This window comes from Perna viridis, chromosome 2, assembly GCF_037379345.1.
Source record: "Perna viridis isolate PV_CMFRI_1.1 ecotype Kerala chromosome 2, ASM3737934v1, whole genome shotgun sequence".
Taxonomy (NCBI): Eukaryota; Metazoa; Mollusca; class Bivalvia; order Mytilida; family Mytilidae; genus Perna; species Perna viridis.
In genome coordinates, this window is record NC_142446.1 from 62288232 (window position 1) to 62302389 (window position 14158).

At 31.4% G+C, this 14158-nt stretch overlaps 1 protein-coding gene and 2 long non-coding RNA genes across 13 annotated transcripts in view; 2 read left to right on the top strand and 1 right to left on the bottom strand.

Annotated features, from left to right (window-relative positions):
• LOC148626381 (uncharacterized) overlaps positions 1–4478 on the bottom strand; it is a 30646-nt gene extending 26168 nt beyond the window's left edge. Inside the window, exon 1 of the long non-coding RNA XR_015920062.1 lies at positions 4321–4478. This is a non-coding gene — a long non-coding RNA (uncharacterized LOC148626381). The remainder of the gene's footprint in view (positions 1–4320) is intronic.
• LOC148626379 (uncharacterized) overlaps positions 1–14158 on the top strand; it is a 93793-nt gene that overhangs the window by 64890 nt on the left and 14745 nt on the right. For 8 of the 11 annotated variants that reach the window (XR_015920054.1, XR_015920051.1, XR_015920053.1 and 5 more), the window contains one exon: positions 2560–2679. The exons of 2 other annotated variants lie outside the window; for them this stretch is intronic. This is a non-coding gene — a long non-coding RNA (uncharacterized LOC148626379). Of the gene's footprint in view, positions 1–2559; positions 2680–6485; positions 6571–14158 lie in introns of those variants that run through there. One more of the 11 variants, XR_015920059.1, reaches the window with a different exon arrangement.
• LOC148626382 (transcription factor Sox-2-like) lies at positions 7801–9852 on the top strand. The gene has a single exon (XM_088570339.1). The coding sequence runs from the start codon at positions 8011–8013 to the stop codon at positions 8989–8991; it is 981 nt and encodes a 326-aa protein (XP_088426465.1). The 5' UTR covers positions 7801–8010; the 3' UTR covers positions 8992–9852.

A 14158-nucleotide genomic window follows, 5' to 3' on the forward strand; every position in this document is an offset into this window, starting at 1 on the left:
TTAGTAATAGGTTATTATTGATATTTTAATATTTTAAAAGCATTTGTTTGTGTAAATACTCATTTCCTGATGAACAATAACTTCAAAGAAAATTTTGCTGCCAATGTTTAATCAGGATTGTTTCTTTGTGCCTTTAGACATTGTTTATAAAAATAAAGTTTTGCTATAATATTCAGTTATACTTTGTCTTGCTGTATTCTAGGATACGCAATACATATCTCTTAGGTTTAGTATATATGCTTTTTGCAGCAATTTGTTACATTTAAAATGAACTGAAAGTTGAGAATAACTACAATTGAAACAACTGTCCATATTTGGAGTTTCTTACTTTCTTGTCATTGAGAAGAAACTTAAGCGGATATATTTGGGAAATTATATCCAAATACAGTTCCATCCTAGACCAGACCCCGACCTTGACGATTTGTTTATCATAAAAATCATTATCCAGTTATACATTTCAACCAAACAACGATCAAAAACTAAAAATGATTGTATTTTTAATTGAACTAGACGGTCGTGTGAATACATCCAGATTTCTTTTTTCTTTTAAAACACACTTTCCATTTTTTGCCAGAGAGTTTGATGTTTATGCTAAGTCATTATCACGTAACCTGTTTCCCACATTATCCCATTTTTACAAGAGCTGAAACTTGAAGGATAAGTATTCCTGTTTCGATCAAAAATTACTCACTTCAAACCTTAAGCTGGTACTTTATATCGTTTGTTTTACCATTAGACCCTATTAGCTAAATTTGATTAAAACAAAATAATACTTTGAGACGTTTGGAAAATATTTAGACAGTGGTCATTTCTGAATATTTTCTGAACATGGGCTATGTCAACAAATTATATCCAAGCATATGGCTAAAATAATAAACCCGAGTGCAAAGATTTTAATCAACAAATTAAAATCGATAATTAAATTCGTTAATTAGTCCAGGTAAGGTTGATCAAAGGCGGAACATTAGTAGTTGGGTGTCACAGGTGTCAACCCCTTCAGAAGTGACAGTGGCGTTTTCACACCTGAACCCGCATTTTTAGAGACACAACAACTTAAGGTCAAAGGGAATTTGACCATAGTGTGACGAATACCTGGGGCCACTAATGAGGGGATTATAGAACAAACGCTTGGGCTGCTAATAGCTTAAAACAATTTACTTAATCTTCTAAGTACACACCAGGTATACTGAACTAATTTCTTACTTGTAAACACAAAGTTTATAATCAGGGATTAGATTTTAGCAGGACGGTTTTACAGTCTGAAAACAATGTGAATTACAAAGTTTAAACATAACTTGAAATAAAATAGAAATATAAGTTATTAATAAAATTTGTGGAATATATATACATGTATACAATATTTATTACCATAGCTGCAGGCATTATAGACTCCTTCACCTCAAAAAGAATTTTCTGGACTCTTGGGCGTAAATAGAAAATTAGAGTGTAAAGAAACGTTGATCTTCTAACAAAGTACGCCTTTGCATACATGTACTTGGCTACGTCTGTCCTTAAAATTCACGTTGTGAATAGAAATATTTTTATGATTTCGAATATTACATAATAATCTATATCATAAGGTTATGCAATGCATCCTTCACCCCATAATCCCCATAAAATATATAACAAAAATCTGGCCTTTATTTTAAATGCTTAGCCTAGTCTAATAAGGGGTAATTATAATCAAATTAAAAGCAGAAAATATTGCGAAACGAAATCCGAAAGGTAATAAATAAAGCAATGTCTTCCGTCAAACTATGTAAAATCATGGCATATAATACTAGTTATAGATAACCATGATAACTCAGGACCAACTGTAATTATTTCAAATAAAAATATTTTGAAGGGTAGAAATTATTCCAACCAGTCTTATATGAATGTTGGGGTCGTTTACATTTCTCTGATCGAAGTGATAATACGAATTTAAAAGGTAATTTAAAATAAATTACATCTGATCCTTTATTCCGATAAACATCACCACAACATTTTTACCAAAGTCCATATTTTATGTCAATATTGCTAATAGCGAATAAACAGCCTCCCTAGTTTAGCTAAAGAATCATCGATCCACTGCTATTGGGTTTAATTTGTTCTCGTTTGCTTGCGCACAAATGGACGCAAATTGCGACAAATTAAATAGTTTCATAACTTAATACGCTTTTTGTTATATAGTCATTAAATATCATATTCATGGGAACTCATATAGGCCAAATTAACGGCTAGATTGCGTAGACCCAATTGTTCCCCGGTATAGCCTATTCATATGAGCTCTACACTTATATTGTTCCGACCGTGAAAAATCTATAGTAGTTGCTATACACAGTATAATGGTACATTGAAAAGAATTTGTTACTATTATCTATGAATACAAAATATATTGTTAGAATTTTGAAAGAGACTTTTCTTATCCTGTTACATATTATATTGCCTAAGAGAACAGGGCTTTATTTAAAATAAAGTATATTGATACTGCCACTAGAGTTTATATTGAGTTTTATTTCAGAAGTAGTTAGAAGTTTGTTTTGAGGGATGTTACTACAAAAATCTTTCTAATTGTAGGGTGGCGAAATTTGTTTGATTAAGGAATTTTAAGGATGAAAAAGTGAAATGCATCTCCGTTTTGTTTCCAAGATTAACATTTTTTGGAGAGTCAGGAAAATTAAATGAGCCTAATAATGGGTAAGTTTTATTTTAGATTATTTAGCTGATGATTGAAATCGATATCAGTTTAATCAGTAACTGACATTGAGGGTTATGAGTTTGCTTTTTTTCTCAGGCTGGCACCAGGTGTGAAATCTGACAAGAGAGTATATTTCATGATATAAATCTTCATGCTGCAAGCTAAACTGTCACCGTGTGCATGTAATCTAATACTGTAAATTTTATAACATGCATTCGATTTTCTGTAACCGCTGATTTTTATGCCTCAGGAAGTTGAAGTGCGGACTAGCCACCTACATGTAGTTTCTCAAACGACGGTTCGAGGTTCAGAAACAAGAATTTTCTAATCATCTTAATGCGACCACCATCCATCAAATGTGTCAAAAATAGACTCTTTTATGTGCAATCTTGTTGTAACCACTGAGATGAAAAAGACTAATTTTGAAATTAACCCCCCAAATGTTTAAAATTTGCTTTGTTGATCCAAGATGGCGGCGATAAAAATTTGGGTTAAACCTAATACCGAGTGTTTTACGCACCACCGATCACCCCTGTATCTATTTGGAGAAATACTTAACTATGTTTATACATGATATTACAGAAGCGTTTAAATTTCTCATTCCCGTCTCTGGCAATTGTAAAATATTAGATATTTATACAACAGGCTTATGTTGCAAAAGAACTCTACTTCAGAAATAGAAAGAAACTTGCAAATATGGAGAACTTTTTATAATTCAAGAAGCGGCATTTTGGATTTTGTTTGGTAGAATAGCAGCTTAAACGTGCTTCTGGTAGAGATCGGGCGGCTTATTATTTAATAAAATTATATTGATGAAAAAAATTGTCATACAAATTAGCAATCCTTTTGGAGTTAGAATATCGGGCAATGTGTGATTTGGCCACCAACTCAAATTTCTTTTTATACTTTTCATTTTCAAATGTAAATATTAAATCAGAATTATATTGTTTTTCTTAAATTTAAAATTAGGAGAGGAAAATGCATTAAAAACTACAGCTGAGTTTATGAGACCCTTAAAATATAAATAACCCAGTACTTCTTTGTGGGAGATTTACATAATACTTTGGAAACACGCACACATAATTGGTAATTACTCAAAATATGGGGATTATCTTTACTTAAAATTCTGTCAAAACTTGACATTAATGAAATACATTTTAAATGAGATTATGTGTCAGAAAACAATTAATTGCATTAAGTGGGCCATTCCAAGGGATCAGTATTTCTGCATTTGAGTATTTTTTCGGTTAGACATATTTTTTCCATTCCCGCGGAAAACTGTCGGCGGTCTCGGTAATACAGACGACTCGAACTGGTGTCAATTTTGTCCGAGGTGTATGTTACAATTATCAGAACAATCAAACATTTGTAACTTCTGATTAATCTAGAGAATTTTGATCTCAAATTTGTCACCTTTTCGAAACTTGACAAGAGCTTGAAGGAAGAAAAAAAACATGTTAAAATGGGGAAAATGCCCCGCAGACATTTGAGATAATTTAATTATTTCCTCGTACCAATTAGAATAAACTTCACACCATGGTAAAAATTATATAGATATACTCAACAACCTGAAATTCAATTAATTTTCAACCTATTCGTTTCCTGTCTTTCTATAATTTGATAATTGAAGGAACTTTTACCTTAATTTTCCGGGGTTTTCCTGTCGAGATGTACCCGTTAATAAGATGGGATCAATTAATCGTATCCGCCTTTTATTATTGTTAGAAAATATCCCATCTTCACTTTCCGTCGCTTCTACAAAATGATGATATTAAAAGATTTTTATAGAATTATTGAAATTATTCCGTCTTGGCGGAAAATATATGCAGATTAAAACCGACATGGATCAGGAAAGAATCGGATTTCTTTCGTGTTAGCGTGAATTAAGAAAAAGTTTAAATTATTTTTTTTTATTATATCATCGAACGGCTCAAATCCATAAATTCATATTTAACTACACTTAAAATAGATGAAATAAACATAAATATAAATTTGTAATTTTACATTTTGAGTTTATAAATTAAAATGTGAACCAAAAATATGTATATTTTCTTTATTTGTGGATAACTTTTAAAGAATTCTCCTTATGTAAGTAACAGGCAAAAGTCTAAAGCATTGTGTAATTATTTTTACGGAGAAAATTAAGACATTTAGAATATTATGCAGACATATTTACATGCAATATACATCTTTGATATGCAATCGTATAAAATTTTATGTAATAGGCTATAACTGATGCAATACACATGACAAAAAGGGAGGTACTCTTTTAATCTAAATAATACCAAATTGTACAATTACTTGACTTTAAATTCGAAATATAGAATTGACATTTATTAACCGTTAACAAAATTTCCAACACATTTCAGATTTTATCGTATTAGAACAATACCCATGGGGATAAATTCTATTTCTATTTGTTTCAATATTCGTATTTGTTTAAAGAATTTAAACTTTAACTATTGGTAAAACCTTTCTTTTCTTGTGGTGATATAGAGTTGTAACAATTTTAATGAAAATACCAAAAATACCAAGAAAAACAATAAAAACCTGTATTTGACACTAACTCTAATACTAAATTAAGGTTCCATTCATCAAGTGAGGAATGCATAACACAGTTTTTACCTATAGGGTTCCTTTGATCTTAATTTTCACATATGAAATAGAAAATTTTCATAGCTGACTCATTTCTCAGTTGACCAACGTAATTAGCTGTTATTGTATGTAAATCCACAATTTCTTAAGATTTCGTTGACAACGCACGATGTCTAGGATTAGGGCACAATGCGGAGGATAACGGACCTAATCCTTTGCTTTCCCAAGTCAAAGATGGGGGTAGATTTGATAAACTTTAGATCGAAGTGGTCCCCAAAACACGTGCATATGTTTATATTTCGATATGTTTGTTTTTTTTTGTTTTAGTAAGATTTGACCTGTTTTTAAAGATCCGATAACTCGATCTAACTTTGTTTATTTTCTACGTTCTTCTTAAGAATATTGTACAGAATAAATAAAAAAATTAGGTACCTTTTTGAAGTAATGGCAAAGTTATTCAAATAATTATTTGAGTGTATGAAAATGACCTTTTTTTACTACAGTTGTCTAAAACATTATGTTGTCAACACATACATGTTGAAATTGCACTTGAAACATGCGTTTGCCGTGGCTATTTTCTTTCGACTTTTTTTTTGAAACATGAGAACAGTTCTTTTTTTTGTGCATCATATTCATTCGTGTAGGAATTCTTATTCTGAAAACTAATTTTCTCTTTATAAAAAGGACTTATACTGCAGATGTATTTGGTTGAAAGTTAGTCAGATTTCGTTTCATAACCATTAACAACACGAATTGAAATTGTATTCGAAAGGAACTCTAAAATATCAAATAGTTACGCAACATTGTGCAGATCATCACAAGTGAATTTATTTTGACTCTTGTGTATTGCAATCTATCTATAAAAACACGTGGTATTATTTACATTTTGAAACGTGGGTCAGTTTAGTTAATTTTTAATTGTATTTATGTCCTCACGGTAAAGGTCAGAGTCGTTCTAGACTTATTTGGATTCGTCTTTTGACCAGCACACAATGGCTATTCATTGCCTTTTCAATTCAGACCATTGTTTGCCCGTTTCAATACCGGTAGATATAAAATACAATACAAAAATGGTAATTGAAACCTTTTATACAGTGTTATACAAATGTATATCAAAGAAATAAATACATTATCCCTTTTACTCTCTTATATAAAGAGTAACTTTTGTATATTGAAAGATATTTATATTTGCGGACAATTAAACACGGGAGTTTCTTAGAGGTGTTTATAAAATTAACGGTTAACACATTTAAATGTAAAAAGGGATACGAAGAAATCTGTAACAAAGGAGTCAGGTAGGATTGCTTTCTTGAATTGGAGAAGATAAAATGGTATCTAATGATAATTATCTAACACATTGAACTTATGAAAATTGCAACGGTGTGCAAATTCTGCAGGCTGCCAACTTTGCACAACTTGCGTTTAAAAACTTGATAAATGAACACAGATGCCGGTTTTATGCAAGTTTGAATGAAAATGTTGATGCTTTGAAATGTATCATCGACTTGGGTCTCCCTTCCTGATTCTGTTCTTGTGTCTATCATGGACGCTCGCTTAAATTTCTGAGTCAGTGTAGGTGATTTTTTAAAGCTAATTTGATTAGCATGTTTCTAAAAGTTGCATTTATAATACCAATAAAATCTCTATAACCAACATTCTAAATTTTAAAATTAACAAAATGTGGTTTGTAAAAAGATCTTTCATTTCATTCAGTTATTGCTCCTGATGGTCTTTATAGTCTCACTTATACTATAATTTGTATTCGTAAAATATTTGTATGATAAATTTTCAATTTGGAAATAACCAAATAGTGACCATGGTGTATCGAACATTTCCATAAAAAACAACTATTCAACAAACAAGAAATAAAAAGAAACTTTTTTTCATATGTTGAGAAAAATGAGATTATGATACGACTTTAAATATTTTAATAAAATTATATATAGTATGGTTATTTTATTTCATGTTTTATGCTATTAACTCGAAACCTCCGTACAAGCATTAAATCCAAAGCTATTATATTTATGCGTATTCTAGTAAAATAATAATAAATCATAGAGTCTAAATTAGTTTCTTTGTGTGTCTTTGTGTGAGTATTAATTACAACAGTTTTTCTTTTCAAATTTTCTCACCATTTAAAAAAAATAAATTCATTATTTTTCATTTAAAACCATGCATTTTATGATAATTAGAAATTTATATTTGTTGAAGTAGTAAAATATATTGAAAACTATAATAAAAATAATAACACCTGTAAAAATTTCTAACGGATAATTTTTCGATCTACATGTCAATATAGACCATGCCCACTTTTCACGACTTGAGCGGTTCTCAACACGATTGAATTCACTCAATTGTTTGGACACGACAATAAAAATTCAACAGGTAAGCCCCGCCCCCTTCTTCTTTCACCTAGCTTATTGTGAAACAAATCGCATAGGAGCCTATGAATCGTGACACCGTAAACTCGAAATGGACTAATTTGATTGGATGTTTTCGTGTCTATTTGTTCACTGTCGAATCAATATTCCTTGTTTAGTAAACTGTATTAGCCAAAAGAATAAGAAGTTGGAATTGTAAGACCTGTTTTACAGTTTGTCTCTGAAAGGGTTGTATTGAAGTTTATCATTTATTGGACTTGAGCGTATTCAGGATCCATTGACTTTATACACATATTATAATCAGTGTATTGGACTTGTATAAAACACGTGGAAGTTGTGAACTAACTTCATATTATGGAAAGTGACTTACAAAAGCAAGGACCAACTACAGCCATACCCCCAGCATCTCAAGGAATGCACGTGCCCGTTACAGGAGGGATGAACATGCATCAACATCCAGCACAACAACAAGTACATTCTCCCCCGTCTCCGGGAGACATGAATGGACAACATAACAATAATAACAACAACATGGGCCAAAAAGGCAAAACTGACGATCGTGTCAAAAGGCCCATGAACGCTTTTATGGTGTGGTCACGGGGCCAAAGGAGGAAAATGGCTCAGGAAAATCCGAAAATGCACAATTCTGAAATCAGCAAGAGACTTGGTGCCGAATGGAAACTTTTATCCGAATCTGAAAAACGACCATTCATTGACGAAGCTAAACGTCTTCGTGCCATCCACATGAAGGACCATCCCGACTATAAGTACAGACCAAGGAGGAAAACAAAGACCCTAATGAAAAAAGACAAATATGCTCTACCAGGAATGCCCGGCGGTGGAGGACAATTACAATCAGATCCAAATAGAATGTACCCTGGGATGAATGGTTATATGCCGAACGGATACCCCATGCATATGATGAACGATCCGAACGCATATCACATGGCCAATCAAATGGGACTAGCTCAATACGGTAACTACTCTATTCCTGCTCAACAAATGTCTGCAAATCAGATGACAACCGGCTCATACATGAATGGAACATCTAACTACACTATGTCCGTAGGGATGAATCCTTACTCGACCATGTCTCCGTCACAGGTTCCCCCGTCCGTCAAAAGGGAACCGAACCAGTCTGGAGGAGTTTCACAAGTTCCAGGAGCACCCAGGCAGGCGGGAGATTTACGTGAAATGATTAGTATGTATTTACCAGGCGATGCCAACGATCCAAACAGCCAAGCGGCTGCTCATCATAGACTTATGCAGCAACACTATCAACAATCCTCAGAAGCGACAGGGGGAAATAATACAGTTCCACTGACACACATGTAAAACCGTATGTTTTTTAGTTGTTTTGTGACCATATATGTGCTGCGTGTGATGGTAACATTATATTTCTCATATACATTTGTTTATCCATTTTTACATGTGTTGAATGAGTGGCGAGACCGATTTCCATGACATTTGGTAAGAATGTATTCATTGTTTCACTTGTGAAACTCAGAGTAAATGTTTTTACGAACGCGTGCGTGTATGACTGAATGTATAACTTTTGATGAAAAAAAACATGGTGCGATTTTTGCAAAAAATGTGCTGAATTTATGAATTTAGATTTATATAATTTTATTACAATCATGACAGAGAGATCTGTATTTATTCATATAAACTATTGAACGAGACCACTTTTGTAGAAAATTGTTTAGCATAATAATATAGTTCGGGTTTCGATGAAATTCGGAAACAGTAGGAAAAAAATTGACACCTATTTTTAATAATTTGCTCACTTTTCAAAGTAAACCACTACTATTAGTTTTGTAAGTATTGTTGGAAATTGTTTTTGTTTGTGTGTAACGTCCCTGTCTTGTTCTTTTAATCTTTATATTTTTTTCAATTTAGTAAAAAGCTCAATTTTTACGTAAAAACCTCAACTAAAACCAACTACTTAGTTTTTTTTGTTAAGAATTTATTCGAATCTGTATATTTAAGTAGGTCGCGGAGATGGACAAATTTGTATACCTATTTTTTTTTAAATATTAATACGTATATATAACGTTCGATCCGTATATATAGTTTTCTGCTATTTTTAATTGTTTACCTTTATTTAAAATTTATTTGCATTTTTTGTATATAAGAATATTGTTTATTTGAAAATGCAGAGATGCAAAATTAAATGAACAAAAATACTGAAAACAATTCGATTATTAGTTTTGATTATTTCATGATATGAAAGTTTTGGTCACCTAGTCGTTTGTTGGGCACACCTTGTTCCACTGAAGTTTAGAAGCGCGACAAATTATGTATCCATTTTGTAAAACTTTAACGGAATGCTAACAAAAATTTCATTCAATTTGAATGGCATGTTTTATAGTTTTAAACAAAACTTTTCAAGTTTCAAGTACCTTGTGATTTTAAAATATAAGAGGTTTTTAAATTTGTTTTTTAGTTACAATGACAAATTAAAACGGAATAAGGTATGCTCAAGTTTATGTGTTTATCGAAGTAGTTTTACTTTCGAGAAAACGTGCGTGAAATGGCTCTTCAGGCAGTTATAAAAATTCGAAACTTCATCGAACTTTTTAAATTTTAACTTGAAAATTTGAATCTTTGATAAAACAAATTTTATTATTTATAATGGTTAAATTTAAAAAAATCATATATTAAATTTTCAAATACATTCATTTTGTTTTTAAATTTATAAAAAAATCATTTATAACTTCTTTGAGAGTCATTTGAAGGAATTTTCACGTTTACCCATAAACCGGAATTATTCTCGTCGGAATACATCAGTGTGGAATTTCATACGATCTTCCAAAATCAAAGATGAGAAATAATTAAAAAAAAACCATAATGTTTGGAATAATGCCATGTCGTGTTAGATTTCATACTGATCTATTTCCATCATTAAGGATCACCCGGATCTCCCACTTCAGCATTTCACACCGATTATAGGCCAATTTTACAATCTTCTCATCTAGATGTTGCCCCGGTTGTTAGAAATCATCATTTTATTGCGAGTTTTTCATAGAAATCGACATTAAAGAATGTTCAAATTAAGATGCATCATTAATGAAAGAAAGAAATGAAACAGTCGTATGGGATTGTAAAATACTAAATCATAAACGGAATTTCTCCGGATCATTTACTGATCTAATTAGTCGGGTTCCAATTTCGCATATTGTATATGACCCCTCTGGTAAATTGTTTTAGCTAATTTTCTTGCAATCTATCATGTTTGGCCAATAAATTACAGTCACCAAGAAGTAGCATTATCGCTTAGGCGACAAAATCATTTGCCGAGCATTTCTGATGTGTAATCTGTAGATCAAATGGGATCAGAGAAACAAGATTTACGATTTCAGTATCTACTTAATGAGATTACGATATTACCAATTGTCTTTCGAATTTTATCACTATCATAGCATAAATTGGCGGAGAGAAATATAAGGATAATTTTATTTTTGTCCGCAGCGAAAGTAATGAATGACATTTAAATTTATTCTCTTAAAAAATAAAGAAGAAAAACTTTTAAAAGAAACTTTCAAACTTTTCAAATGATTTAACTGGTTGAATACACAATTAAGCTTTATTTGGTGTAGTTGTTATAAACATTTATTAGGACATGAAATCTACAATATCCAATACACATAACCGAAAAAACCTTTGATGTTTTCGTCGGTGAAATGTACATGTATATTTAGTCGTTAAAACTTTCCAATTCAGGAATACTTGCTAAAATAAAATAAAGTAAAAAACCTATAAAATTTTCAGTTGAAGAAAGCGCTAGGCATGTTATTATTTTACCAAAGCTAAACTTAATCACAGTTTTCGCACCAGGTGGAAAAGAAAACTTAGTCATGCGTTTAGACAATTTAATGTTTCGGCAGGACGGGGTAATTTTTAGACAGTCTTAGGTTTAAAATTACTTGATTTACCAGTTTTCTCATACTTGTGTTTGCTCGACCGATTTAATGGGTTCGGTTGCAATGTTTAAATTAAAACTAAAACAACAGGTACACTCCAATGGCAATCTACCCAGTACCCGTACATAACATATATGATTTATCGGTTGTCGCCTCCAAAATAATTAAAGGCTACACAATATTTGGTCATGTTTCAAAATGTATATCTTGAGAATTTTTAATCTATTTGAACATTCTTCAGTGTCGAATTATACCTGAACCACACTGTCAAAAATTACATTGTCTTAAACAGAGACCCTGGGTATATACTTCCCGTTTTAAGACAAAATTTCCCCAATCTTGACGGTACTGTACACACAAAAAAATGTAATGTGTTTGCGAATTATTCAATTAAAACACGCACCTGACAATGCACATGCAGATATTATTAACACAAAAGAATCCCATGAATCAATTAAGTGATGTGAATGAGAAAAAATACGGATATTTTTATGGAACTTCAGAAAGATATTGACTTCTTTTGATAGTTATGCATCAGATGTTGTTGGTGTGTATTTTAGAAATATACATCCATGCTACTGTTTCTAGTGTTGTTAAAGTTTTCCTTGAAATTTTCCCTAGAAAAGTACAATTTAGTGTCGAAATTATTGTCTTGGTACATTTATAAAATTGACAAAAAATTAGCCCCCGAGATTCTTATCTTTGATTGCCTGGTAAGTTCAGTTTGAGCTCTAGCATTCCCTTAGATTTTCAGTTATATTGTAGAGCAGTTCGACTGAAATCAAAAGCATATTTAGTGTCCGCGTGTCTGTATGCATGTCAATCTTCATTACAAGCGAAAGTGCAGTACAAGTTTTGCGTTTTCAAGGACCAAAGATATGGATTTCTATCCCTTTTCAATATTGTCTTAGAAATATTAACCGAATGAATACGCTTCTATCATAGAAGTAGCCGTCTTATTACTATTAAAATACCTTAACTGATATTTACAAACGCTTCAAACCGAGCAATATATACATATTCCAAATAAAAAGATATTTTCACAATTAAAATGATAGTTCCTAACACAAAGCTAACCCAAACTTGAAAAGTATTTATACAAAATACAATCACATGAAAAGTTTGAAAATTAAAATAACAAATCTTATTAATATCTACATGTAACTATACATGTAGTTTTCAACGCAAATAGTTTTTTTCCTCAATATGAAATTGATCACATCATAACGATTTTACAAAAATGTTGTTTATGGACATTGATATTGTAAATCGACATGATCTAGAGTAATATTATATTGGAGGGTATTCTTAACAATAAAAAACGCATATGTTCTCCGGTCAAATGCATTTACTTTGAGACAACTATTGAGAAAATTTTTGCATAGCACATAATATGTATAAAATGGGAGAAAAATGATTGTCATGTCAATGACTCGTGAGCTAAGTTGATAGCATTTAAAAAAATAGGATTGTGCTATCTGTCGTCCGTCCGTCTGTCCATCAGTCACTTCTCAAGATTTGTGATGCCTTGATTTTTTTCATGTCGATGTTGGATCACATTATTAAAAATTCGGATAATGGTGTACAATGTACACTGTTATGTAAATGTTAAGCAAATGTTTTAACATTCCGTCCATATACCAATCGTAAAGTCGAACTTCATCGCATTTTTCTACTTTACGTTTTGATTAGTTAGAGATGAACTCTATAAATCAGAAGTCGGTTAAATACATGTATGAAACACATAAAATATGAAAGACATTCAGAGCCTACTTGTGTTGAAGTTGGTAGATTTTCCTTTTGAGTAGTACTCCAGTTAAGAATCATACAAAATGTGATACGTAGTTGGAAAGCCTACATACTTTTTATTTTTGATATTTTGTTTAAAATGCGTAAGTAAACAGAAATTAACTTGCGGCTTTTCATATAACATTGTTCTTAAAAGATAAAAAATATATAGAATGCACTGTAGAATTCAAAATTAAGGGAGATAAATCCTAAATGACACTAAAATACAATAGAAATTGTTGGATTTTCAATATGAATTATCTCCTAAGAGCAGACAGACAGGAAAGAATAATTATCCATTTCATCATATAGATCTATAACGTAACTTAATTAAAAAAAATGTGTAGCCTTTCTGGGGTATATCACATATTACAGAATCTGCATGATTCTTACAAAGACTGCTACATGTACTTTAGTTCTAGATTATTTGAAATACGATACGAAACTTAAGGAGAGATGAGATACAACCAAACGTATACGCTCCCGTACTTTTGGTAGAGCAATCCATGCCATGAAACATATTCTGTTAACTGAATAAAGGTATCCCGGAGAGTGCTCATTATTAGGCGAACATTTTTCACAGGAGTATACTTCAATTTATCAATACATGTATATGAACGAACATGTCTTTTTTAGTGAACGGTATCTTTGTTGTAGTATAGTTTAGTTCAAACATATTTATTTGCATAAAAGTACAAGCAAACAGGTTGGACTAAAGTTATAACAACATTATGGAGGTCCTCTCCCAAACAAACAATGATTACAAAATAATGCAAAATGACGACAGTTTA

Bases quoted from the DNA above. Each gene is read 5' to 3' on its own strand.
- LOC148626382 (XM_088570339.1), top strand. From the start codon at position 8,011: ATGGAAAGTGACTTACAAAAGCAAGGACCAACTACAGCCATACCCCCA.